A 27,036-nucleotide genomic window follows, 5' to 3' on the forward strand; every position below is an offset into this window, starting at 1 on the left:
GCCACCAAGAAAATTTTAAATCATTGAAAATATTATTTTAATGTGAAAGTAATTAAATTTACTTATCAATTTATCTGTTTTTATATTAATTTCTCGTACGAGCCACACTCTTCATATTTGTTCGTCGGAGCCACCATAAAATGCTCGTCATTCCATTATTGTTTCTCAAAGTGTACAATTCTTGAAGAAAAAACTGTTATTTTATAAATCTTGACATATTTTTAACCAAATTTGTATAGCCTTGCATGCAGTGGTCCACAAAATATTTGACTTACTTTCAACCAAAGATTTTTTAGTCGATTCTTTTCCGTTGACCCCTGTAGCGAGTGGGGGAAGGCAGGCGGCCATGAGCCACCACTATTTCCCCTTCCGTGCCACAAATTAGTTTTTTCTCTTCCGGCAGCCTCGAGCCACCACTATTTCCCCTTCCGTACCACCACATTTGACTCTTCCGGGCAAAACTTCTTTATTAAGTGGTATATTTAGGGCCTTTAAAGTGTGATTTCAAAAAATCCAGCCGCGTCACGCAAAAAAGCACAACTCAAACCATTTTTTCAATTCTACTTAAGATTAATATTTTGTGTGTTGAATTCTTAAACTGTTTTACAATGAAATTTTTGACAAATTTGACTGAGTATTGCATCTTGAAATATCACAAAGTTGGTTAATGAGTGATTTTAAGATGGATTTAGTTTAATGAGTCAGTAATTGAATAATCATTAGACTTTTTTTAAACCCACACTTTCAAGGCCCTAAATATACCACATAAAAAAGTAGTTTTGCCCGGAAGAGTCAAATGTGGTGGTACAGAAGGGGAGATAGTGGTGGCTCATGGCTGCCGGAAGAGAAAAAAGCTAATATGTGGCACGGAAGGGGAAATAGTGGTGGCTCATGACCGCCTGCCTTCCCCCGCTCCTGTAGCACTTTGCAATTCATTTTCTGTCCTTTAACGTTTTAAACCAGCAGATTCATGTTATTTTCACCATCACATAAAAATTCGGTATGCGAACTTAAAAAGGAAAATCATCCAAAATTTAATTTGCATTTTCACGCGCTGTGCTTGTGCAACAAAAGTTGCAAGAAGTATGGATTCAGGATTAAATTTTTACAAAAAAACTTATAGATATGGGGGAAAATGTTAATTGAACTTAAAAAAGAAACCTTTATAGTTTATAGTGATAAAAATCGCAATAAATAATTTAACTGAATAAAGAGATTTTCTTTTCTTTTGTAGTGTACACGCTATTATTTTTTACACAATATATACTATATAGTATATGCGGAGCACAAAAAATCTTCAAACGCCAAAATATGCGAAAATTCCTATATTTCTGCTTGAATTTTTTTTTTAAATTTTCGGTTATGCCTAAAATTACCTAGTTAGAACTATGCAAAACCCAATGAGTGGTAACCTGCAACTCTCCAGCTGTAGCTTTAATTCCATCTTATTTGATTATACTTTTTTTTCGATTATACTTTTATTGATGCCATAAATGTAAGTCAGTTAAGAAATAAATAAACTTTAACTACTGTTTTAAAGGATTTTTTTTCAGAAAAGACTGGAAATGTGAGGAGTTCTTATTAGCTTCAGTAATTTCAGTTTCGAGTTTCAAAATATTGATATTTCCGTCGGTCTTTATCTTTTGTTTGTATAAGATAAAGATTTTAAAAAGTTCATTAGAATCACTAACATAACAGTTTTAAACTCAGGAAACAATCTAAAACAATTGACATAAAACGCAAAAAGTTTAAAGCTGTAGAGTGTGATCACAAATACGAATAAGTATAAAGATTAATCCAGAACTTCGCGAGACAGTTTACAAAATGTCGTCTTCTAAACCTACATAATGTTATTTGCAGATATTTAATTTTATTATTTAATCAAATCAAATGTGCTCTTTAAACTGTAGGAATTCTGTACAGTCGTCTTACCCTTTGTGGGTAACCCTGCATCTTAACAACGTTCAAGAAAATCAAACATTTTAATAATTTATTAAAAAATTGTCATTAATTAATTACAAGTGTGGCATGCTGAAAGCTGAAATAATACTTAATCAGAAGAAATACATTTCCTTTAATTGATAATCACACTTAAACCAGTGCTCATAGGATTCATTTCATTCTAAAAAAATAAATCCGAATCCATAGAGATTTACGGATTCATCGAAAAACTTTCAAATATTTTTTTCTCTCTCGCTTATTTTTATACTAAAACTTCATGAGCCTTTTTTCAGATTTAGGGGTTGAGAGCAAAGTTTTTTTTACAGTTTTTTGTTGATATTTTGCCACCTTGGATCCAAATCAGGATCCAGGAAGCCAAAATGTTGCAGATCCAACGGATCCTGATCCAAAGCACGACTTTTAAGAATTCTTTTTGAAACCAGTTTTTTATTTACAATGAATACAGTGCTTGTCATTAATTGTTCATGATCAGTAAAAGTTTCAAATGGAAGAGAATGGCAAATAAATCCAAATAACGAAATTTCTGTAACGAATATCATAGCTTTTCTGTTCGAAAATTGTTAACACACATTTACGGCTTTCCTAAAGTTTGCTCGTGGATTTTTTAAAAGTGATTTTTTTTAAATATTCAAGGTTTTTGGGACAAAAGAATTTTTCACTATTGATTCTTTGAAATTATTCTAAAGGGTAAATTTAAGAATAGTTTAAGAAAAGTTAAAAAGTATAAATAAAAATATTAACTTTCATAACATGTAAACTAAAGTTTTGGAAAAGTTAAACAAAATTGTTAAACATTTTAAGCTACTTGTATAAAAGAATATGTTTAAAAATTTAAAAATTTTATTGAATTGAAGGTGAACTGGAGTCGGCGAATGAATACTGTCTTTATCTTGCAGAGACAAATTTGCTAAATCTGGTATTAGAATCCTAAATAATTTTATCCATTTTTTTTTTTTTTTATCTCATTGCTTCCATTCCAATTGAGCTAGTCAAATATATTCATTGAGTTAACTAAATCCAAACATTTATTGTTCATATTAAATTGTTAATATTAACAATAACAGTAATGAAAACAAAAACAAAAATAAAAGCAATAGCAATAGCAATAGCAATAGCAATAGCAAAGGCAATAGAAAAGGCAATAGCAAAGGCAGTAGCAAAGGCAATAGCAAAAGCAATAGCAAAAGCAAAAGCAAAGGCAATAGCAAAGGCAATAGCAAAGGCAATAGCAAAGGCAATAGCAATGGCAATAGCAAACGCAATAGCAATATAGCAATAGCATTAACAATAGCAACAGCAACAGCAACAGCAACAGCAATAGCATAACAATAGTAGTGATAGTGATAGTGATAATGATAACAATAACAATATCATTAACAATAAAAATAATCATTAAATTCTTCCATTTTATTCAATATATTTAATGTCAATTCATGCATTCTATTTTCCCTTTTTTTGTTTATTATAAATGAATGAAGCAACCAGGTGTAGGAACTCTAAACCCTCTTCATTTTGGATTACCTTATAAAGACCCACCGAGTGATTGTCTGATTAATACCATGCAGAAAATAAATGAATGGATTATAAATAAAATTTTCACCATATTTCTATTATTTTCCATGCATTTATCATAAATTCCTTGCCATCATTCTTTTGTGTACTTATCGTTAATTATAATGATTATTATGGAAACGAAATAAATAGATAAAATTCCTGTAGAAGTAAATTTGGATGACCTGACTCGACCACACAACCATTCTCCATTACAAAAACTCTAAAAAAATAATATATATCTAGGATATTACTAACGTTTGAACGATACTTAATCTCTATAGAAAAAAGTATGTTTTGAAAATCAGCAATTTTATTTTCTTTCTCAGAAAACGTGGCCCCATTAAAAAATGCACGGAATATAAAAATCTATTTCAAAAAATGTTATTGTAATAAAGATTATAAATTCCATTTTATGATTACGCAAATAACTGAACCCGCGATTTAAAAACTTCGGCTCGAGCCGTAATTCCATAACCCAACTTTTAGACCCAATCTTCGACCCAACTCTGACGACAGTTTGTGTCACGTGATTGACAGCTGCAAGATCTTAAGCTCGACTTAAGGAGTTAGACCCACTGAAAAAAAACGATCTTTGTTGGTTTTAGTGGAAAATAAGGCTTAATGTCGAGTATTGTTCTCATTCAGACATATCATTCAGGGTTACTTACACTTTAAACCTATCCAAGAGTTATAGAAATACTGACCTATCACAACCCAGGACGGTATCGACCCTGTGTGCTATGCTTAGAATTGTCCGGTCAGCCAGACATCTTTGAATAACCTTAATTAAACATAATTAGAAAAGTTTGCCAAATCAAATGAAATCTGACTGTAAGGGAATTTTTAATTCCACAAACACTAATAAGGACGGAGGTGTTGTTCCTAAAATTTTTATCAAATTATAAGAAAGATGACTGGTTTATTATCTATATATAAATTGTTTGATATTTTTGAGTATCCAATATCCAACTAACAGCAAAACGGCTAAACCGATCGGGCCCAAATTTGCAACCCACAGGACCCTAGGAAAGGTTAGTTCAAAAAATGTACCTTCAAATTTTAAGAAATCCACCAGAAACCAGAAAATGTTTCGATGAAAAAATGGCGACTTGAAAATCAACAGTTATAAGGTAAAATTGTAAATAGGAAAGGGGCGCGAACCGCATTACAATTCTATTAGCTTGTTTAATCCCTTTAAAATTAATAGATTTGACCCTATTTAGCGGAGTATAGTAAAGGCGAAAATGGCGGAAAAAACAGCAAAATGATCATTTAGGAAAATTATTTTAAAATGCTAAAACTTTGTATTTCAGCTTCCTAACAAATGTGTCGCACATCAGGGATTTTTAATCAGGGGCACCTTAAGGGTGGTGGTGGTTATACTCCTGTCTCCTACCTCTTGAACCTGCTGATCTGTCTCCTGATCAACGTTAGCTGTTGCCTCGTCAATTAGAACTATCCGAGCAGGAGATAGGATTGCTCTAAACATAAATAACATTATTTGGAACTATTTGAGCAGGAGATAGGATTGCTCTAAATAGAAATAAGCTTACTTAGAACTATTCAAGCAAGAGATAAGATTGCTCTAAACAGAAATAAGTTTATTTAGAACTATTAAAGCAAGAGATAAGATTGCTCTAAACATAAATAAGTTTATTTAGAACTATTCAAGCAAGAGATAAGATTGCTCTAAACATAAAAAAGTTTACTTAGAACTATTCAAGCAAGAGATTGTAAACGAAACTTTAGGCAACCCTCTATTTATAAAGAGGGAGGGGTCAGATTCACAACAGAACCTTTATTAGAGAAAAAAAAACTTTAACTTTGAATATTTGCAACAGGAGAGATATACCCACTTTTCAGGATCAAAACAATGCTGCTCAGCGAAGAGTTACCGTTGTGAATCATACATTTAACTCTGAAAATAGATCTACCGTCCTTTCAGGGGATTTTTAAATGTTCATGCATTTTCTTGGAATTCGATTATACTTTTTCACAACGTTTGAAACTAAATCCAAAAAAATCGGAAAAGTTTGTTTTACTAATAATGTGTGTTTTAAGAATGTTTATCATTTATCTTTATTTGAAAAATATTCTACCTAGCTAAACACAAGAGCTGCTTTTGTCCGGCCGAGAAACATGATCCTTCGCCTTAAAATGAAAAATTTAAAATACTATGTAACAAACCTCTTGTGATGTGCCTTCAGTTGGTTCGTTCTTATTATTTGTTACGGGAATAAAAATTGGCATAGTGTTTTTCAGTTTTTTAGCATGTTAAATTTTGACCCTGACCAAAGATATTTATAAACACGACCCCAAAACGATGCAAAAACGACCCAAAAACGACTCCAAAACGATGAAAAAACGAACGCATTTTTACGTTAGTTTTTTGTATCGCTTTTCCATTTTCTTATTAAAAGCAAAATTTAAAAAATACAGTTTTATAACTGGCAAATTTGTTAAATGTTTCTCTGAAAAGTCCAAAACATTTATCAACAAGCTACCTCCATCAACAAAGTCGAATCGGAAACTTTGAATAGTTGAGTCGATCCTTTAAAGAGAGTCAAAGTTGCACTCCTTAGGACTGTCAGAACGAAATTTTAAGAGGCAACAACAGGAAATAAACCCTTTATAACAGGAAATAATTGTATAAATCCTTTTTCGGCATCTTATATCTCCCATTGGACATTGAATCTACCAATAAGAAGGCTAGAGATATTATAATAATATGATTTGTTACAATTCTAACGAGCTAAACTCCTAAATTCAATAATTGATTTGAAATCTTTTTCAAATTCATTAAAAATAAATCTTTCTGAACCTAACTTATAAGCCTGCAGAACGCCCTTGCATCTAAATTCTCAAATATCTCTAGATGTACTAATTGATTTATCAATTTATTTAAATGAACTAACCTGATATTTGATAATCTAGACCACCAAGCCTGTCCACCAATCTAGAAAAAAATATTATCTAAGGTTGACTCTTCATGTATACAGTGTAGTGACCTTCCATGTATACAGTGACCTTCCATGTATACAGTTACCCTCCATTTATACAGTGACCTTCCATGTATACAGTGACCCTCCATGTATACAGTGACCCTTTATCTATACAGTGACCTTCCATGTATACAGTGACCCTTTATCTATACAGTGACCCTCCATGTATACTGTGACCCTCCATGTATACTGTGACCCTCCATCTATACAGTGACCTTCCATGTATACAGTGACCCTCCATGTATACAGTGACCCTCCATGTATACAGTGACTCTCCATGTATTCAGTGACCCTCTATGTATACAGTGACCCTCCATGTATACAGTGACCCTCCATGTATACAGTGACCCTCCATGTATACAGTGACCCTCCATGTATACAGTGACCCTCTATGTATACAGTGACCCTCTATGTATACAGTGACCCTTCATGTATACAGTGACCCTCCATGTATACAGTGACCCTCCATGTATACAGTGACCCTCCATGTATACAGTGACCCTCCATGTATACAGTGACCCTCCATGTACACAGTGACCCTCCATGTATACAGTGACCCTCCATGTATACAGTGACCCTCAATGTATACAGTGACCATCCATGTATACAGTGACCCTTAATGTATACAGTGACAATCCAGGTATACAGTGACCCATCCATGTATAGACCAGTTTTAAGGGTACCGGTGTAAATCGGATATTGCCTTTTTTTTTTGCACGCAGGGTCCTTTGAAATTACACTTAAATCTCCATGACATGTCTTGAATGATATATAAATTGGGACCTCAAGTGAATAATTCTTGGAAGTATAAAACTAACCGATCAAGTTTAGCCTTCTTGAGTGCCTCTTTCAGCTGACGGTCGGAACAGAATGAATCCGGATCCAGATTCTCCCTGATACTCCCACTACACAATTAATAAACTCTAAAGATAACACAAAAGAAAATGGGTAAAACTACATAAAATGTTATAAAAAACCCTGAAAATTGGAAAAGTTGTGATAAAAAACCGCTATAAATCCTAATTATTTAATCCCTTTAAATTGATATACAACAAAATTTGAATTGAGGGTAATAAATCATTTTTAAGTATAGTGTAGTGCAATGTTGTGTATAGTGTACAGTGTTTAGTCTAGTGTATTTACGTGTGCAGCAGTGTACAGTAGTGTAAAGCTTTAAATAATTGTTTCAGAACATATTCTTTTATCATACACTTGTGCAATGGTACAATTTTCTTATATTAGAGTTGATCCCTGAATAGGAAGGGCTGCTGGGGGATGACCGCCAGATGTTCTCTTAGCTCGTCCAGGTCGAGGTGGGAGATATCAACGTTGTCAATGTGAATACTTCCTCTAAAAATCATGATCAAGATCAGGATAAGTGTCTTAGAATAAGATCAGGATCCTTATCACTATCATGACCAGGATCAGGATCAGGATCAGGATCAGGATCAGGATCAGGATCAGGATCAGGATCAGGATCAGGATCAGGATCAGGATCAGGAGCTAGAACCATGGACCAAGATTAAAGTTAAAATTAAAACTAAAATCAAATCTGTATCAAAATAAATCAAAAACAAAATTTAATTCAACATGAAAAATATGGTGATTTTAACCCCTTCAGTCCTTGCTAACATTGGGGTGTTTCAACTTAAACGCTTATTATTTACAAAACAGCTTTTATCATTTAATTCCTATTTTTTAAACAATGTTTTTATAATTTATTTCTAATCATTTTTATAAAATAAAATGGTAGGAGGCATAGTTAATAAATTCAAATGTTCATCTTTTTTCTCCTTTCTCCATCTGCACGTCCGCAGTTTCTCTTTTTCTTGCTTCCCTTTGCCCGTCCGTTTATGGCACTGCGTTTGAAACAATTTTTACGAGTCGCAAGTTCCATTATAAGACAGTGCACAATTACCATTACATTGTATAGATATCCCCCTCTCCTTTTTCTTTTGTTTTGCTCAAATATAAATGCAGCATTAGCTCTGAACACTCTGTCTACTTGCATTTGCTAGGTCACCTCTACTAGAACTTTAAGCTAGTTTCTATTTGCTAGGTCAGCTCTCCTAGAACTTTAAGCTAGTTTCTATTTGCTAGGTCAGCTCTCCTAGAACTTTAAGCTAGTTTCTATTTGCTAGGTCACCTCTCCTAGAACTTTAAGTTAGTTTCTATTTGCAGCGAGGGACTAATTTTCAAAAATTCTAACAAATGTTGAGATTTCGAACAATATGAAACACAATAACACATTCTGTTACCTCTCTATTTCTACAAGCCTATAGAGGCACTGGAATATTGAAGATTTACCAGAACCAGTTCTTCCAACTGTAAATAAACAAAGTTTTATAACAAAAAAAAATCAGCGCAATCAAAAACTAAAAAAAAACTTGAAAAATTTCAAAAATGTCTTCTGTAAAAGTTTGCTATTATTAAAAGCCAATATATCTATCCAAACTGAAAATATAAGGGAAAAAACAAACCCAAAAACACCTGTGGGACCGTGGGAAACTGACCCACAATTTCTAACTTTTTCTATTCCACGAATTCTGTCGGGAGGCCGGGAGTGGTCCTCTTGTACATGTAGATTCTGATTATTTTTAATCAGAAGATCCGAGGAATCACTCGAAGATAGTGATAAATCTGATGTTAGCGAGTCTGATATCATAGACTATGAGGAGTAAAACTAATGGTTTTAGACAAGTTTGAGACATGTTTTATATAGAAGTGCTTCACAGTTTCCAAACATGATGAAATGAAATTGTGATTTATGAAGTGTAAATATGTAGTTTTTATGACCCTTTTATGATTCTCTCGGGCTTTTACAACCAATCAATTATAACCCAAGTAAAATGTTAATATTCTGACCACTTCCAGTTAAAAAAATACCCTTTTCCCCATGCTTTATGGTATGCATAGGAATAACACTATAAAATGATTTTATGGGCCATAAACTTTATCCCCTAGAAATGTAGTATAAAGAGTCCTTTTTAACTAAAGCTTTGCTCCGTACTCTCAGGTTGTTTTATCATACAGGCCCTTTATTAAGTTTTCCGGCTTTTACTATTTTCTACCTTTGAACTTTTATTATTATTTAGTTTAGTAGTTTGTACTTTGTTTTGATTTCTAGCATATTTCTTTCGATTTACACATTTAGTTTATTCTTTTTGACTACAAGTATTAAATTATTGAAATTGAGTTTTTAAATTAATATTTTATATTTTCACACCGTCAATAACAAACCATGTTAATTTCCGTCACTACCACCTGCACCATCCTGGTTTATCTTACCTATTCCAACTTTCTCAGAAGCTTTTGTTTGTAAAGTAACGCCTTTTAGAGCCTCTGGGAGATGATCTTGATACCTGAACAAATATATTGAATAATAAAGAAGCTGTATGTATGTATGTATGTATGTTCCAACCCATAGACCTATTTGCCCCAAATTTTGTTTGAGGAACTCGGTAGAATTACATGAATTTTTTTCATTTTTTTTTTTCAAAGTGCTATGTCAGTGGGATCAGTGTTTATATAATAATAATTGCTGGCAACCTTTAATCTGAAGCTTTGGGTAAAAATTATGAAATAAGATAAAAAATTGCTGTTTGATGATAACTGATCAGTCGCACCCCCCCCCCCTTCAGAACATAAAACATCATTTCCTCCGGAGAGGGGGTGGGGTTCCAAGGAAGACACACCTTGCCTCATTCAGGGCAAGAACTTAAATTTATAAATGAAGAATAGGTATGTGCTTAACATTATCTTCTTCTTGCGCAAATTGGCAGTTCCTGAATTCCTGGATTCCTATACAAAAAAGGTAATAGCATTGCTATATGCTCTGTGTACTTGGCGGCATATATTACAGCGAATAATGACATCAAAGCTTGAAATGAATGCCTGAAGAGAATAATGACATCAAAGCTTGAAATGAAAGCCTAAAGAGAATAATACAAGGGGAATGAAATGATTCGAGAATGAAGGCTACAAGTATAAAATTATGGCAGATATGAATGCACATGTTGGAACACAACCAATAGGAATTGAAGGGAACTAATGTTGTGTCTCCCACCCCTGAATTTACACTCGGCTCCTAACTGGGTTAATTCATTGGAACTTAAACGGAAGGGAGCTCAAGCCTGACATCTCAGATTGAAGGATTGACAATGATTATTATTATTATCATAAGAAGCAAGTTTCCAGTTGGTTGGTTGGTTTGACAAAAGAATTTAAGAAACCGTTGTTGTGGCTCTTATTATGACTACTCATTTATACCTCATGCGTACGTTCTTTAAGCTTATGACTCCCTCGCTAGGCCAACCGTAAGGGGAGGTTAAAGATCCTTTACAAAAATTTAAGCTTAAAACAATTAAAAAAAATAAGGCAATAATCAGTAAAAAATGTAAATCAAATTGAATTCCAGTTTATTTGAAAAATGAACGAGTTTACTAAGTATCATAGCCTTAAAATGGCAAATGTGCAAATATAAAACCCGGTTTTCGTTAGCGTAAGAGTTCTTTAAACTAGTTGAGGAATTTTTTGATGAAAAGCATTTTTAAGTTTAAATATTTTCCTTTGAGTTTCTCTGTTGGTATATTATCTATATACTGAACACATCTCTCTACAGCCACCAGTTCTTTCTCAGTCTCGGTAAAACTAGAAACTAGCCCAGATAGCTTTCCAGTTATACCCAGAGCATAGCTAATAGCTAACCCAACTAGTCCTAAATATAAGATATACTAGCCCAGATAGCTTTCCGGTTATACCCAGAGCATAGCTAATAGCTAACCCAACTAGTCCTAAATATAAGATATACTAGCCCAGATAGCTTTCCAGTTATACCCAGAGCATTCCTAATAGTTAACCCAACTAGTCCTAAACATAAGATATACTAGCAAAGATAGCTTTCCAGTTATACCCAGAGCATTCCTAATAGTTAACCCGACTAGTCCTAAACATAAGATATACTAGCAAAGATAGCTTTCCAGTTATACCCAGAGCATTCCTAATAGTTAACCCGACTAGTCCTAAACATAAGATATACTAGCAAAGATAGCTTTCCAGTTATACCCAGAGCATTCCTAATAGTTAACCCGACTAGTCCTAAACATAAGATATACTAGCAAAGATAGCTTTCCAGTTATACCCAGAGCATTCCTAATAGTTAACCCGACTAGTCCTAAAAATAAGATATACTAGCCCAGATAGCTTTCCAGTTATACCCAGAGCATAGTCGATAGCTAACCCAAATATATATAAATATACTAGCAAGGATAGCTAACCCGAATAGTCTTAAATATATAAATATACTAGCTCAGATAGCTTCATACCAAGAGCAGGGCTGATAGCCAAACCGAATAGTCTTAAATATATAAATATATTAGCTCAGATAGCTTTCCAGTTACACCCAGAGCATGGCTGATAGCTAACCCGAATAGTCTTAAATATATAAATATATTAGCTCAGATAGCTTTCCAGTTACACCCAGAGCATGGCTGATAGCTAACCCGAATAGTCTTAAATATATAAATATATTAGCTCAGATAGCTTTCCAGTTACACCCAGAGCATAGCCGATAGCTAACCCAAATATATATAAATATACTAGCAAGGATAGCTAACCCGAATAGTCTTAAATATATAAATATACTAGCTCAGATAGCTTTCCTGTTATACCCAGAGGACAGATGATAGCTAACCCAACTAAAGCTATAGTCTATTAATACTATGATAACATAGAGGATACTAATAAAATCTATTTAAAGGGATTGTAGACAACATTTGAAGTGATTCTACATTTAAAGAGGGGCATGTCTAAATCACAATCTTACATTTAAATCTCTATCTGAGTAAAAAACGTGGTATAATTTTCATTATTGTCGCTGTAGCATAAATCCGCATTTACTTTTAATTTTATCGAGAATTATCAATTTTAAGCTGAGAAAACATGCTCATTTCACTCATTCTGTATCAAAATTACGCCTTCAATCCTTTTAATGCTTATTAGTAATAATAATAAATATCCGAACCTGGGTTTGCAATGCTTAAATGATGTTGAAGAACAGCTATTACTGCAACTCCAGCCACCATCCCACAACCAATCATTTGCAATCGAAGCTCAAGCCATTGGCTTGCAGCCTGACCAGCATAGCTAGCTCTCATACTTGATGTAAGTCGTTCTTCATTTTCCCTTAAGTAAAGTATTTTTTTCCTGTTTATTCTTTCCTTGGTATTTTTTATGGAAAAATAGTTCTGAGTTGCTAAATTTTGATTAAAATAGAGCTAAGCTTCAAACAGAAACATTTCATCTAATAAAATCTCTAATATTTGATTGGGAGAGATTGGAAGTTTTCACACCTCCGTTCTTATTTGTAGATTTCCATGACCGGAAAACGGAGGCCGAATTAAAAGAATTTAAACTGCGTCGCTGAACCGCCAAAAACCGGTTCCAATTGAGCGCCGGCTCAAATCTCTAATCACTGAAAACAATTTTAAGTAGAACCAACCAATACCATGTTTGAGTCGCGACTTAAATTCTTTAAAATTCGGGTTATCGAAATTAATTAATTTATGATAAGAACGAGTTGAGGTTTTTTCGAAGCTCAGCTTAGGTGAGAAGTGTCGCGTCAAGGTGAGTAAAAGAAGGTAGGTAATGGGGACAAAGTTTCCAGGCAAAGATGGGTCTCCAACATGGAAAATACACCCCCATTAAACTTAAAACATATCTATTTAAAAATGTAATTAGGTTATCTGTCTGATATACGGCCCTTTCATGGTTTTTTTAAATGGTGTGACAAAATAATAATAAAAAAGTTTGAATAAAATTGCAAATGTTTTGAAATATTGTCCTTGGTCGGGAACCCAGTATAGTGAATATATTTATCAATTTTACGGTTAAAAATCCTTTTTTAGGATATGATAAGATAAAATAAGATTAAGCTTATTGCTAAACTATACGTATCTGTGAACATATCGAGTTCACAGATACGTATGAATCTGCTTTTAACAGTACAAGTATTACGCAACTAGGTGGAAAATAGCCCTTGACTGTTGAGTAATATTAGAGATCAAGGTGCGATTTGATCTTATGCTTATACATTTGTCGGTAACTTGATTTTTAAATTATTATGTGAGAAAAATTTAATTATTATTTCAAGATTTAAAATTTGATAAGTTTACCTGACAAAGCGGGCAGTCTGATTCATTGCTCTAATAGTTGATACTCCGGACAAGGTTTCAGAAAAATGTGAATATATTGGAGACAAAGAAACACTTCCTGAAATACAGCGTTATCATTTTTTCTTCTATATATATGCATTTTAACGCAATACCTTAAAGTAACTGTAATTTCAAGTGACCCATATAATTAAGAACTGCATGGCTGCAGACTAAGAGACTGTATCCTGTATCTAGTACTAACCTATTCTCTTGTGGTCCCTGGAGGCTGTATCCTGTATAAAATACTAACCTATTCTCTTGAGGTCCCTGGAGGCTGGCCTGTATCTAGTCTGTATGTTCAAGTATGTGAATGTAAGAGGAACCAGGATACAGAGTATCCAGGGTAGAGCGTACACTGTGACACAAACAGGTCCAACCACTCCAAACAGATTCGCTAGAAAACAAATTTAATGGATATTTAACAAATTTTTAAATAACCTTGTCATGTTATCAGTGCTTGGTAGACTTATGTGAAGAATGTTCAAGAATGTGCCCTAAGAATGTTCCCTAAGAATGTTCCCTAATAATGTTCCCTAATAATGTTCCCTAAGAATGTTTCCTACGAATGTTTCCTATGAATGTTTCCTACGAATGTTTCTTACGAATGTTTCCTATGAAGGTTTCCAACAAATGTTTCCTACGAATGTTTCCTACGAATGTTTCTTACAAATGTTTCCAATGAATGTTTCCTACGAATAGTTCCTACAAATGTTTCTTATGAATGTTTCCTACAAATAATTCCTACGAAAAGTTCCTTTAAATGTTTCATACGAATGTTTCCTACAAATGTTTCATACGAATGTTTCCTATGAATGTTTCCTACGAATGTTTCCTACGAATGTTTCCTACGAACGTTTCCTACGAATTTTCCTGTGAATGTTTCATACGAACGTTTCCTGCGAATAGTTCCTAAGAATGTTTCATACGAATGTTTCATACGAATGTTTCCTATGAATGTTTCCTACGAATGTTTCCTACGAATGTTTCATACGAATGTTTCCTACAAATTTTCCTATGAATGTTTCCTACGAACGTTTCCTACGAATATTTCCTACGAATTTTTCCAAAGAATGTTTCCAATGAATGTTTCCTACAAATGTTTCTTATGAAAGTTTCCAATGAATGTTTCCAATGAATGTTTCCACGTTTTCTACGAATGTTTTCTACAAATGTTTCCAATGAATGTTTCCTAAGAATGTTTCCTACGAATGTTTCCTACGAATGTTTCCAATGAATGTTTCCAATGAATGTTTCCAATGAATGTTTCCTACAAACGTTTTCTACGAATGTTTTCTACAAATGTTTCCAATGAATGTTTCCTAAGAATGTTTCCTACGAATGTTTCCTACGAATGTTTCCAATGAATGTTTCCAATGAATGTTTCCTACGAATGTTTCCTACGAAAGTTTCCAATGAATGTTTCCAATGAATGTTTCCAATGAATGTTTCCAATGAATGTTTCCTACGAATGTTTTCTACGAATGTTTTCTACAAATGTTTCTAATGAACGTTTCCTACGAATGTTTCCTACGAATTTTTCCAATGAAGGTTTCCAATGAATGTTTCCTAAGAATGTTTCCTACGAAAGTTTCCTACGAAAGTTTCCAATGAATGTTTCCTACGAACGTTTTCTACGAATGTTTCCTACAAATGTTTCCAATGAATGTTTCCTACGAATGTTTCCTACAAATGTTTCCTATGAATCTTCCCTAAGAATGTTACTAAGAATGTTCCCTAAGGATGTTTACTAAGACCGTTACCTAAGAATATATTGAGGATGAATGGAAGACTATCATCTACAGTATAAAGATCTGAGCTAAACCTATTAAGTATCCGACCAACAGGAGTATTGTCAAAAAATGTTATCCGTCCTTTCAGAATAACCCTGAAAAGTGCCAATAACTTTAATATATAGTAAAAAATACTTTCCATTCAGAAATTTTCTAAAACAGTGTTCAATGAGATTTTCATAAATATTGATGAGAAGCACAAACAAAGAAAGGAAAGTAATTAATTGCAAAAACAGTTCGGGGTTGTCAAGTTAAAACAATTTCTGTATTGAGCGCCAAGAGGGGGGGGGGTCCAAAAAGCATTCATAACGAAATTTCCAACTTTTCAAATAAATCAGTTTCGAGATAGAATTTATTATTGGTTTCCTTAAGAGTTTTCCATGGATTGATTTAGCAGCACAAATCCCTCCGTAGGCAAACAGGAAGGCACGGATAAGGCTGAAGAAAGAATTACTTGCTGCAATGGTGGCATAGACGGTTAGATAATATCTGATATTGAGATCTGTCCCCCAGTGGGGTCCTCCATGATGATCCTCGGATTGATATCCATGGTAGTACTGGAGCTCTGAGCTTGAGGTGTTGGGCGAGGTTGAATTCGATTCGTCCAGACTAACCCAGTGTGCTAACCAGACATCTGTAAGATAATGTTAGGTACTTTCCCAAAGGCTTTTTCCCATGTGGCAACTTCCCAAGGTTATTTTCCCTAGTAGTAACTTCCCAAACGGCAACTTCTTCAGTCTGTCCTAGCCGCAGCGCTCACCCTCTAACCTTTTCTAGCCGCAGAGCTCGGCCCTCTATTCAATCCTAATCGCAGTGCTCGGTTACTTTGCAACCTGCGGCGCCTTAGCAGGCCTAACCTAACCTTTGGGAAGTTGCCGCTTGGAAAATTGTCACTTGGTAAGTCACCCTTGTGAAAATGCCTAACACCTGTAAGATTACGAGTTATCTGCATGGCTAGCAGGGACAGGAGAATAGTTGGGGATAGGAGTACTCCCACAGCTTTCCAGTATTGTTTATAGATGGCAAACTTAACAGTTCCTTTCTCCTGAGTCTCTATATTGGAGTCTTCAATGGAGACATTCCTGGGTAGAGATGGGGTTCGGTTATGTGAACTAACAACAATTTTGGGAACGAATGAAATTTATCGTGAACGATGGTCGAATGACAAAACTATAGTTTTTAAGAAACAAACAAAAAACGAACGGTTTATAATTAATTGAACTAACTTTAAAAAACTCTCGTTTTATTAACTAAACGAACGAATTTTCCAAAAGACTTTAAAAAATCATATTTTTTGTTAAACGAACGATTTTACTGAAAGATCTTTCAGTGAGAAAACGAAAAAAATAGATGGAAAATGAACGATAATTTAAGAACTAACAAAATCAATTTTTTAAACATTTGAAAAAAAAAGAACGAAATGGGTCGTTAACGAATAACATGAAAAAAAGCGAACATGCCCATTTCTATTCCTGGGGTGGGAGACAGTTTCCTGATCTCGGGTTGGAGAATTCCTTCCAGTTTCCAATGGAGTTCCAAGCATACTGTAATATTTCAATTCTTAGAATATGATGGGAACTTCTGTGTCGGATAACAATAGCTTGATCTCGATATAAACTGTGGGTACTTTTAATTTACGGATTAAAATAATTTCTTCATTTCGATTACTTCACCCCTAATCAAACCCCCCTTCAAACCCTGAATGGGTAACATTATCGTGCGGGATATCAAAAAGGGATGAAATTAATCTGCAGATTAACAAAAGATCTTGATTTCCACAGAACAAGAGTTCCCAGCTCAGTTGGCATTATATTTATATTCCCCAATTTAAGTAATAAAGTGAATTATTCGCAGATTGACATTCTCTCATATAAAAACAAAGTTATTAGTCAAGATCTAATAAAGGATCAGAAATATTCAAATTAAACCACTGAAAGTTAAGAATGTTAATAATTTAAGATAAGCTAAACTGTGTAGGCAGACTTTGGAGTTTATTCATTATGACAACATAAAAATGTCAAAAAAATACATATTCGCCAAACAATTATTTAGAAGCGGTTCTGAGCCGGGATATAAAAGGATAATAATGTTGACTCTAGGAATATAAAATAGTAACAAATTATGTACCTGAAGGCTATACTGGCCTCGGCTGCTTTCTGACACATTTTTGGTAAAATGGATGAAGGGGGGCCCTGGTACAAGTCAAAATAAGAATTTAAAGTATCTATTTATTTAGAATAATCTCTGCTTTACTGGATGAAAATTTTTCTCTGACTTTTATCTTGTTTTTTGCTGATAAAGTGAAAGTTTAGTTTTCAGTAAAAGCTGGGTTTTTAAGCTAGTCTTAAATAAAGAAGATACTAAATATTTTAACGAGTTTACCAAAATCAATTTGCTCAATTTATTATAAAAAAAATTCTATAAAAAAAGGGGTTTGTTGAAGAACCAATGCATTATTAATTATCCCTGATTTATAATATATATATATTGATTGGCTTACACAATTGATAAACTTTTCTCGGGGACACTCCCTAAATAAAAATAATATGTATTTGACTGTTCCTTGTCTACGATTGATCCTTCCTCCATATACACAACAGTATCAGCACTCGTTAAATACCGGGTATGATGAGTACACAGTAGCCGGGTAGTGTGTCCCAACAAACCTGAAAATAGACCTTTTGAAGGAACTGTGCGCTAATTTTAAGTGACTCTGGATATAGAGAGGCGTATCAGATTCACAAGGGAACCCTTAATAGCTTTTCTGTTTGATCTAGAATGATTTTTTTTAAATAAAAAAAATATTATAATCATAATTATAAAAATTAAATGATACTAAGGAGCAGCATTATACAATTAATAACTTACCCATAATACATTTTCTATAGATATGAGCAGCTACGTGAGCATCTACAGCTGAGAATATATCATCTATTAGATACAGCTTCTTGTTCTGGTAAACTGCTCGGGCTGATCAACAAACAACAAATTATTAATTCATTTATGTAAGTTTCTGCTTCCAATGGTGCAGTGCTTGGAATCCGAATCCAAATCAAAGGGATAAAACTATAAAAAAAACTATATAAAAAATGTCTACAGCCAATCTCACATATATAAATACATAACAAGAGAGCATGAAATGTCGTCTTAAAATCTATTTAAATATTTCTGACACCTGTAATGCTTCATCATTGGTCTGCACAAAAGAAAACAGCTTCAAAGGGTTGAATAGGATTTATGAAAATATATCTTAATATCATTGTAGAGTCTCAAGTTTTTTGATAATTCGTAAGAAACTGCTTTTTATTTTTAATTAATAAGGTATATTAATAGCCCTAAAATATGAAGGACAGCAATTGATATGTAAAACTCGTTTTTTCCGCGGCATTTGATCTTAAAAAACTCTTGTTATGTATACATATATCTGGGATTCACTTTAGTATCTAAACCAAAATCGCAACTATTGAAAAAAGATTATTAAATTTTATTATCTATGGAAGATTTATCAAGTTTTAGCATAGAAGTTTATTTATCAAAAATACATTTTAAAATCTTATTTTGTTTAAACAATCAGTAAATGGAATGTGCTAAGGTTAAGACGAGGTTAATTATGTAGATTTACTAAGTTAATACTAAATGTATATAGTAACTAGGACCAAATCCTAGAAAGGACTAAACAACTCATCATACAAACCAACGCTGCTATATTCGGCAGCTCCTGACTTGTTACGAATCCAGTTTAAAATCTTTAAAAGTTAAGATTTCAATGCAAAGCTGGGTTCACAACCTAGTTCCATATACATTTTGAAATGGTTAGGTTCTACTTTTGTAGCTGGCCTTAGAAGAATCCTTCATCACCAGCCTGTGGACGGGTTAATGCTATACATATACATCCCAGTTCTATATTGAATTAAGAATCTGGTAAATCATGGGTACAATGAACCAGGCAAGAAAAATCTCCCAAAACTCATGATATGAACTTTCCGGTAAAAGTACCTAAAATGATAATTCCAGGTTTGAGGTTTTTTGTTGTTGATAATTTTGTTAAGTTTGTTCTTCCCTAGTGATATTCTTGCTTTCTGTCCTCCTGAGAGCTTACTCCCCTTCTCTCCTACATTTGTCATATCTCCTCGAGCTAAACTTTTAAAATCATCAACCAGGGCACAAGCCTCTGTCACCTGAAATAATTTATATTTTATGAAATGATCAAAAATTTCAATTCTGAAAGACCTGACGTTGCCCAGTAACAACGAACACCGTCAGGAAGATAATGCCTGATCATAACATTTCCCTTAAAATCATTGTTTGATCTGTTCATTCGTGGGTTCTCTATAAGAGTGACTTGCGCATTTCTACTGCATATAAAAATATAGTTTTTATCAGACTGAAACACTTACAAAACATAGAATAACAACAACATTTTCCTGAATAACAACAATATCTTCCAGAAAAACAATATCTTCCAGAAGAATAACAATATCTTCCCGAATTACAACAATATCTTCCAGAATTACAACAATATCTTCCAGAATAACAATATCTTCCAGAGTAACAGCAATATCTTCCAGAAAAACAACGATATCTGCCAGAAGAATAACAATATCTTCCAGAATTACAACAATATCTTCCAAAATAACAATATCTTCCAGAATAACAACAATATCTTCCAGAATAACAACAATATCTTCCAGAATTACAACAATATCTTCCAGAATAAAAACAATATCTTCCACATAATTGATCAATTAAAGGATCCAAGGATACCGTGTTGTGAATCAGGCATTTCCATCTTTGCATTTAGGCTCACTTAAAAATTAAACATATGAATAGCCTGGTTACCTGTGAGTAGAGTGTGTGCTGGTAAGCTGTTCCAAAAAGAATATTATCTCTGATATTTCCCTCCTGTATCCAGGGATCCTGGGTCACATATCCAATACCTAGACAGAATACTTATCATTAGTCCAGTGCTTTAAGAAGGACCTAAATTATTTTACAACTTTCAACCAAATAATTTCCAACAATTTCATTCGTTTTCTCACTAAACGATCGTTCTGTAAAAAAAGTTTGTTAGAAAAAAATTGTTCATTTGGTAAAGAAACTTCGTTTGTTTAGCAAAAAACGATCGGTGTTACAAGTTCATTCGAACGAGTGATTTAGAAATTGATCATGAACCATCAAGATTGTTAGGACAAGTTTGAATCGTTCCGTTTTTAAAAACGATAGCCGTTTCATTTCTCAGAACGATCCGTCCGTTGTGTTTTTTTCTAAACGACACCATCGTTCATGAAAATTTTGTTTGTTTTCGAAAATTTCTTTCATTCACAAAAACGATGCCCATTAGACTTTATTCCTCTGAAACCCAAGCTTGCATCATACTGGACAAAATGTATATGGGGGTGGGGTAAATAACATAAAAACTACCTTCTGAAGGTTTATCAACAGCAATACATCCATCCACCTTTTCCAGTTCTCCAACCACCAACTCGAGTAAACTGGATTTCCCTAAGCAAGGTGCAAAATCACTGAGGCTTTAATTTAGGCAAATTTTATCATTTTCATAAAAAAAATGGACTATCACGACAAAGCTTTTTATTGCTATATTCACTTTTTAAAGGAACATTACGCGTAATTTCAAGTGATCCTCCATGCAGAGATGACAATGCCCGATAATAATGGTATCCTTAAAATCTTCATCTGATCAAAGTATGAATTACTCAATTACATATCAAGGTGTTTATTTCATTCGCGGGTTCTCTGCGAAGAAAGTGACTTGCGCATTCTCTGTTCATCAGAATCAATGGAGAAACTCACATAAATAAACCGGACATCTTTGCATGGAGGTTCACTAAAAATTACAGTCCCTTGATGAGGTTGTTTGATCTACCAATTACAAACCTGCACCAACAGTCCCAATAATGCCAATAAATTCTCCTTCAAGAACAGAAAGGTTCAGCTTATTGAGCCTAAAAATATTATTTCATGAGAATAAGAAGAAAAACAAATAATAAACTACAGATTTTTTCTATTACCTAAATTGTGAATCTTCCTCATTTTGATGGATAAAGGAAGCATTTTGCATCACAATTGAACTATTTTCCTCCTTTCAAATAAACGTTGAATGGGATATAATACAAAAACTATGTTTCTCTTGATAAAGAGAAAAGTTTTAAATTAAAATAAATTCTGTATTTATGTACTGTTGTAAGGAGTCATTGCGTTTTAGACTTTTTTCAATATCTCAGCCCCAAAATGGTGGTGGCCGGTGCGGTGTTGGAGTTTTGATTTTGAGCTCTGTAAGTCCAAAAGGTCCAGGGATAAATAATCAAAGTCATCGAAGGTACCGATCCTATATATCCAGACTGATTGAGGATATGAAAATTTGACTTCATATCCCGTTCCTAGGTCATCAAATTAGTGTAAATGCTAAAGGAATTGTGCCTTTGCCACAAACTCTGATTTTCATTTACCTTTAACTTTGCAACCCAATGTCGTAGACCTTAGATATTTAAAACTTTGAATTCTGTGAAATCAAATAGTTCAAGTTTAAAATATCAAAGGTTCACACCATTTTTGGCTGAAATATTAAAAATGCCTCCTTTGGTTTGCAATGACAAAAGAAAACAGATAATTTAAGTCAGTTATTTCAAAAAATCCGCCAAAGTTTTATTCCTGTTCAATCTTTGCGATATCATACATCCTGCTGAAGTAAGCATCAGGATTGAACTCTTCAAGAGCAAAGAACTTGTCTAATCGGCGCAGTGATACCAGAGATTCTATTAATCCATTCAACACCCATGGGAAAGCATTCAGTGGTCCTGGATTGGTAACATGTTATGAGTCAATATTTAATATCAAAACATAAAAAAGTACTCTAAAGAGATGTATCTAAAAACAAATGGCATAAAAACATAAAATAAAAAGAATTTGAAATCCAAAGGCTGTACAACCAAACAATGAAAATTATAAACTAAGTTCTGATTATAAATGTTAAAAAATCTTTCTTACCTGTTAGCATTGCAAATAGTGCCACTGAGGTAAAAACCTTCGCTGCAGTTAGAGTGTTCCCAAGAAGGACATAGGTTATAAATGTAAGCACTGATATTATCACGGGTGTGGATGCCCATAGGAACACACAAAGGGCATCTAGATACTTCCTGCCCTTAAGATATTTAAGCTCATCTCCTCTTTTCTCATTCACCTTCCCAGAAAAGAACTTTTGCCAATTAAAGCATTTAATTACTCTTATACCAGAGAGAAGCTCAGACATCAAGTTTACTCGAGAGTCTTTTGCAGTCATCATCTTCTCGCTGAGGTTACCTATCTTATTCGCAATCCACTTATTGACAGGGATCACCAGTATTGTGAAGATAAGACCGGTGAGGAAGGATATTCCAACTTGTTGGTGAAGTAGAATAAGGGTAACTATGAACTGGAAAGGAAGGCTCCATGCTGCATGAAGACTGGGGCAAAAATTGACTATTCTATCAACATCTGTTGACATGAAGTTAATAATCTGTCCATTGTTAAACTTAGAGAGTTTACTTTTTGATACATTTATAACTTTTCTATACACAGAGGAGCTAACAGCACCCCTTATTCGGAGTCCAAGTTCACTCATGAAGAAATTGAAATGGCAACTGGATATGGCAGATATGAAAGCAGTTCCAGAGAGCAGAATGGCATACAAATATCCATAACCAATTGGAATTTCTTTCTTCTTGTCTTCTACAAATGTCACCAACAGGTTCAAAAGTATAGGTCCAGCAAAGCCAGATACGTCAGTGATAAATTTTAGAGAACCAATGGCAAAAAATGTCTTTCCATAACATGAATATAAAATTTTTAATAACTTAACAGAGCCAGGATTCAATCTTTCAGCGTAGTCCCATTTTTGCTTGAATGTGAGGCCAATCTGATGGACAGTCATATACTCTGGGAGATCATGGACATCATCTGCAGTGTTAAGGTTGCCTCTGACCCCCTTGGCAATCAGAGGATTGACCCAGAAGAACAGAAGCTTGTTTAGCCAACCCACCTTAGATGAATCTTTTGCCACCCCAAGATAGTATGGGTCATGTTCATCAAGGAAACCTCCATAATTCCCAGCATATAATGCTCTCTGTCTAAAGCTAGTGCTGAATCCTAGCTCAGACAGAAGAGGTTCCGTATCTGGTCTATCTCTGGAACCAAGCTCTTCATATTGACTTGATCTTTGGTCGCCAGCAGGAATAAGCGTGAGTAGGTATACACCTTGACAGATGCAGCTTATAATGGCACTAGCAAATGTGACCTTGTCAGAGTTTCCTACCAAATGATCACTCTGACTGATGATACTTCTACACTGTATAATATTAACAAGAAGGCATAGAAACCAGGCAAATATAACAGGTTGAGGACCACGAACTGAAAGACTGATTCTATGCCGCAGTTGATAAGAGTAAACAAGGTGAAGGCACCAGGAAAAAGTTTGAACAGCTCCTGAATAAAAAATATCAGGAATTACGGGATTTTTTATCAATGGGCAAAAGTGACGGTTGGTTTACCTGACAGAATCCCTGCTTCCCCTTCCTGAAGCATGGAAGTTCTATCCAAGCAGTATAAGGCTATAGATCTGCTGAAGGGTATGAGGGTAAGTAAGAGAACAGCTAGAAATCGACAAATCAAGGTCTGCTTCTGTATCCTAAGGTACAAGAGCCTCATACAAATATGCTTTTTTTTAAATACGGTACTTTTCAAGACAAAAAAAACTAGTTCATAGCAAAAATTAACATATACGAATCAGAGATAGTAAAGAAAAACTAGAAAATCATACACAAACTTCAAAGAGAGTATTGCTTAAATCTCTTGTACTTGTCAAGGAGTAAGTCTTCAAAAATATGTTGCACTTGAGGTTTTTGCTGGTATTGAAATAGGGCTTTGTACCTTGATCTGAGAAACCATTGTGTGGATTGAAACCCTAAATAGTAGGCAGAAGTAGCAGCCAGGAAAACCTAGATTTTAAAAGTTTAGATTTACAGGCTATGTATTATGTATGTATTATAAATAATTGTTTAAACACCCTAACTCAGAAAAGTAAGCTGAAAATTACTAGTAAAAAGGAGTTAAACCTTTTATCTTCTGCCACCAAAACCGAAGTTAATCCAGGGGACGCAAGAGATGTAATTAAACCGCAGTCATTTAACTAGCTATGAATCCTTTAACCTTTTATCTTCTGCCACCAAAACCAACGTTGATCAAGGGGACACAAGAGATGTAATTAAACCACAGTCATTTAACTTGCTATGAATCCTTTAACCATTTATCTTCTGCCACCAAAACCAACCTTGATCCAGGGGGCACAAGAGAAGAAATAAAACCGCGGTCATAGCCATTTTTTAACACCCAAACTCAAAGAAATATTAGCTATGATTACTAGAAAGAAGGAGTTTAACTAGCTATGAATCCTTTAACTTCTTATGTTCTGCCACCTTAACTAAACTTGATCGTCTAAACGCGGTTAAAGTTTTTACACAAGACGTTAAAATTTTAATCAGTATTTTGAGATGTGAGCCAGGACGCAATTTAAACCAGTGATTGGTGGTTCAGCAACGTGGTTTAAAATTCTTTATATCCTGCCTCTGAATAAGTTAGACCACTTCTCTTCAACAAACAACAGCACACAAGAGAAGTTGTACTTATTTCAATTTAAACTACTTAGCAATATTTAAAAAAAATCTGGAATTAAGGACCAAGGATTATTAATATTGAGCTAGGTCATTGAACTTTCTACCGCCATTGAGTTTACATGCATAGGACAAGTCCTGAAGCACAGATTAAAGATATGTAGTTGAACCATCTTTCTAGACCTAGTTCAAATTCATCAAATCCGGTCCCTTGAACCAAATCTCATGAATGTGTTAAAAAACTAGTCACTCCTTTCTACTGACCTGTGCTGGAAAAATAAGGAATATATGCTGGAAGCATGTTCCAAAATCTTCAGCAGTTCTATTCCAAACATGGAATTCCTCCTGCCCGCACAACCGGGTCTCGTTGATAAACATCCTGAATGTATTCATAAATTTAATTACTTCAATTAGTACAAGGTGGCCCAAAAACAGGGATTAGCGTTTAAAACACCAAAAATCCTGCAAAATGACAAGAAGGGAAGGTGTGATTTAAGAAAGTGTTTGTTGTCAGATCCTTCCATTTGGTGTAATATTATGTTGAATATCTCTCCATTAACTTCAGCTAACCAATATTGTTTGAGAATAGATTTGATGGACCTTAGAAATGGGCACTTTTTAGCATGGCATAAAATTGGGGCCTCTACTTAATTCGTTATTATATGTCTAAGCATATTTTTTCTCTTGGTGTATAGATTTGAACAGAATGATAAGAATTATTAATTGTTCTCTTACATTCGAAATAGTTTTACACCAAACTAAAGCATCAATCAACAAAATCTTACTTATAAGACACCTTCTAAAAATAAAAACTATACTTCTTAAAGACAGTGTACAGTTCGGTTTACAGTGACAAGTAAACAGTGCTGTAAACAGTGCTGTAAGGTGTTCAGTCCACACTAGAAACGTATATTAGGTGTACTGTTTTTAATCAAAGGCATGAAGTATAAAATTTAAGCAATCACATAACTGGTTATTTTTGATGAATTAGGCAAAAACAAAAAAATGGACATCAAAAGGATACTGAAATGTTTTTAATTTCCCCTAAAAATCATTAATTTAGCAAATAAAACCCTCCAAAAAAACATACTTAATTTCTGAGAAAAAAATATATTTACAAAGATTGATATACAGTACACCCTTGTTCATTGAACAGAGAACATAAATTTACCATGTTAAACTTAAGTACCTGTCAACTGTTGGAACTAATGGAAGCACATTTTATCCAGTCCATATTCTGTAGAATACAAAACATATTAAATAATTATTTTTAACTTTAAACAAAAAATTCAATAATTTACTTAAATATATAAAATTGTAATATTGAACAAATTAATATCAAGAATAAAATCCTTTGAAAATAATAAAGAATATTACTTTAATCAAAATAACTAGAATCACAGATCTGCATACATTGTCTTATAAACAATGTATTCAAAATATTTTTCCATTTGAGAATCACTGGTTTAAATGCATACATAATGTAGAAATTTTCCATTTTACAAAATATGTTTAAAATAAGTTTTGAGAATGTTAAAATAGTTCTTGCTTCAAGCTAAAGAATGAGCAATGAATGTAAAATAAAATAAAAATCCCAAATGTATTATTTTTACAAATAAAAAATGAGAAAAATTCTGCATTGATAAATCATTAATTTCGTGAATTTTTTCCAATTAAACACAACAACGCTGCACATTGATACCACAGCGAGGTCGCAACGTTTAAGGTGTTAATCCCTTCAAAAATAGTCAATTCCTTTGTCTACAGGAAACATCGAACAATCAAAAGCAAAAAAAAAACTCCGCGGGGCCCATGAGAAATCAAAAAAATATTAACTGGCTGTTTCTCCTAGATT

The 27,036-nt window shown here is 33.8% G+C and overlaps 1 protein-coding gene across 3 annotated transcripts; it reads right to left on the minus strand.

Annotated features, from left to right (window-relative positions):
* Positions 1-2,206: 2,206 nt before the first annotated feature.
* Positions 2,207-26,474, minus strand: LOC111711803 (multidrug resistance-associated protein 7). 3 transcript variants are annotated; one of them, XR_002767320.1, is made up of 34 exons: positions 26,371-26,474; positions 25,446-25,560; positions 24,442-24,509; positions 24,063-24,199; positions 22,525-23,997; positions 22,189-22,334; positions 21,549-21,619; positions 21,415-21,482; positions 20,941-21,021; positions 20,359-20,456; positions 19,580-19,697; positions 18,388-18,489; positions 18,082-18,185; positions 17,647-17,711; positions 16,980-17,063; positions 16,447-16,601; positions 15,886-16,153; positions 15,490-15,614; positions 13,980-14,123; positions 13,691-13,787; positions 12,541-12,701; positions 11,086-11,235; positions 10,788-10,854; positions 9,807-9,880; positions 8,777-8,843; positions 7,770-7,868; positions 7,337-7,423; positions 6,432-6,472; positions 5,616-5,667; positions 4,913-4,997; positions 4,221-4,297; positions 3,676-3,736; positions 2,768-2,889; positions 2,207-2,485 (listed from the first exon to the last, which is right to left on the minus strand). XR_002767320.1 is itself a non-coding variant. In XM_023486249.1 (33 exons), the coding sequence occupies exons 2-33, from the start codon at positions 25,557-25,559 to the stop codon at positions 2,848-2,850; spliced, it is 4,569 nt and encodes a 1,522-aa protein (XP_023342017.1). In that variant the 5' UTR covers position 25,560; positions 26,371-26,474; the 3' UTR covers positions 2,207-2,847. The 3 variants fall into 3 exon arrangements, 2 of the variants coding, with proteins under 2 accessions (XP_023342017.1, XP_023342016.1); XM_023486249.1 differs by having other exon boundaries at positions 2,207-2,889; positions 16,992-17,063; XM_023486248.1 differs by having other exon boundaries at positions 2,207-2,889.
* Positions 26,475-27,036: the final 562 nt, after the last annotated feature.

The sequence above is a fragment of the Eurytemora carolleeae genome, unplaced genomic scaffold (genome assembly GCF_000591075.1).
Source record: "Eurytemora carolleeae unplaced genomic scaffold, Eaff_2.0 scaffold1185, whole genome shotgun sequence".
Taxonomy (NCBI): Eukaryota; Metazoa; Arthropoda; class Copepoda; order Calanoida; family Temoridae; genus Eurytemora; species Eurytemora carolleeae.

Bases quoted from the DNA above. Each gene is read 5' to 3' on its own strand.
- LOC111711803 (XM_023486248.1), bottom strand. From the start codon at position 25,559: ATGTTTATCAACGAGACCCGGTTGTGCGGGCAGGAGGAATTCCATGTT. The intron at 21,022-21,414 runs GTTTGTAATTGG...CACCTTGCTTAG, and splicing joins TATTGGGACTGTTGGTGCAG to GGAAATCCAGTTTACTCGAG. The intron at 8,844-9,806 runs GTAAGATAAACC...GTTTATTTACAG, and splicing joins TTCTGAGAAAGTTGGAATAG to TTGGAAGAACTGGTTCTGGT.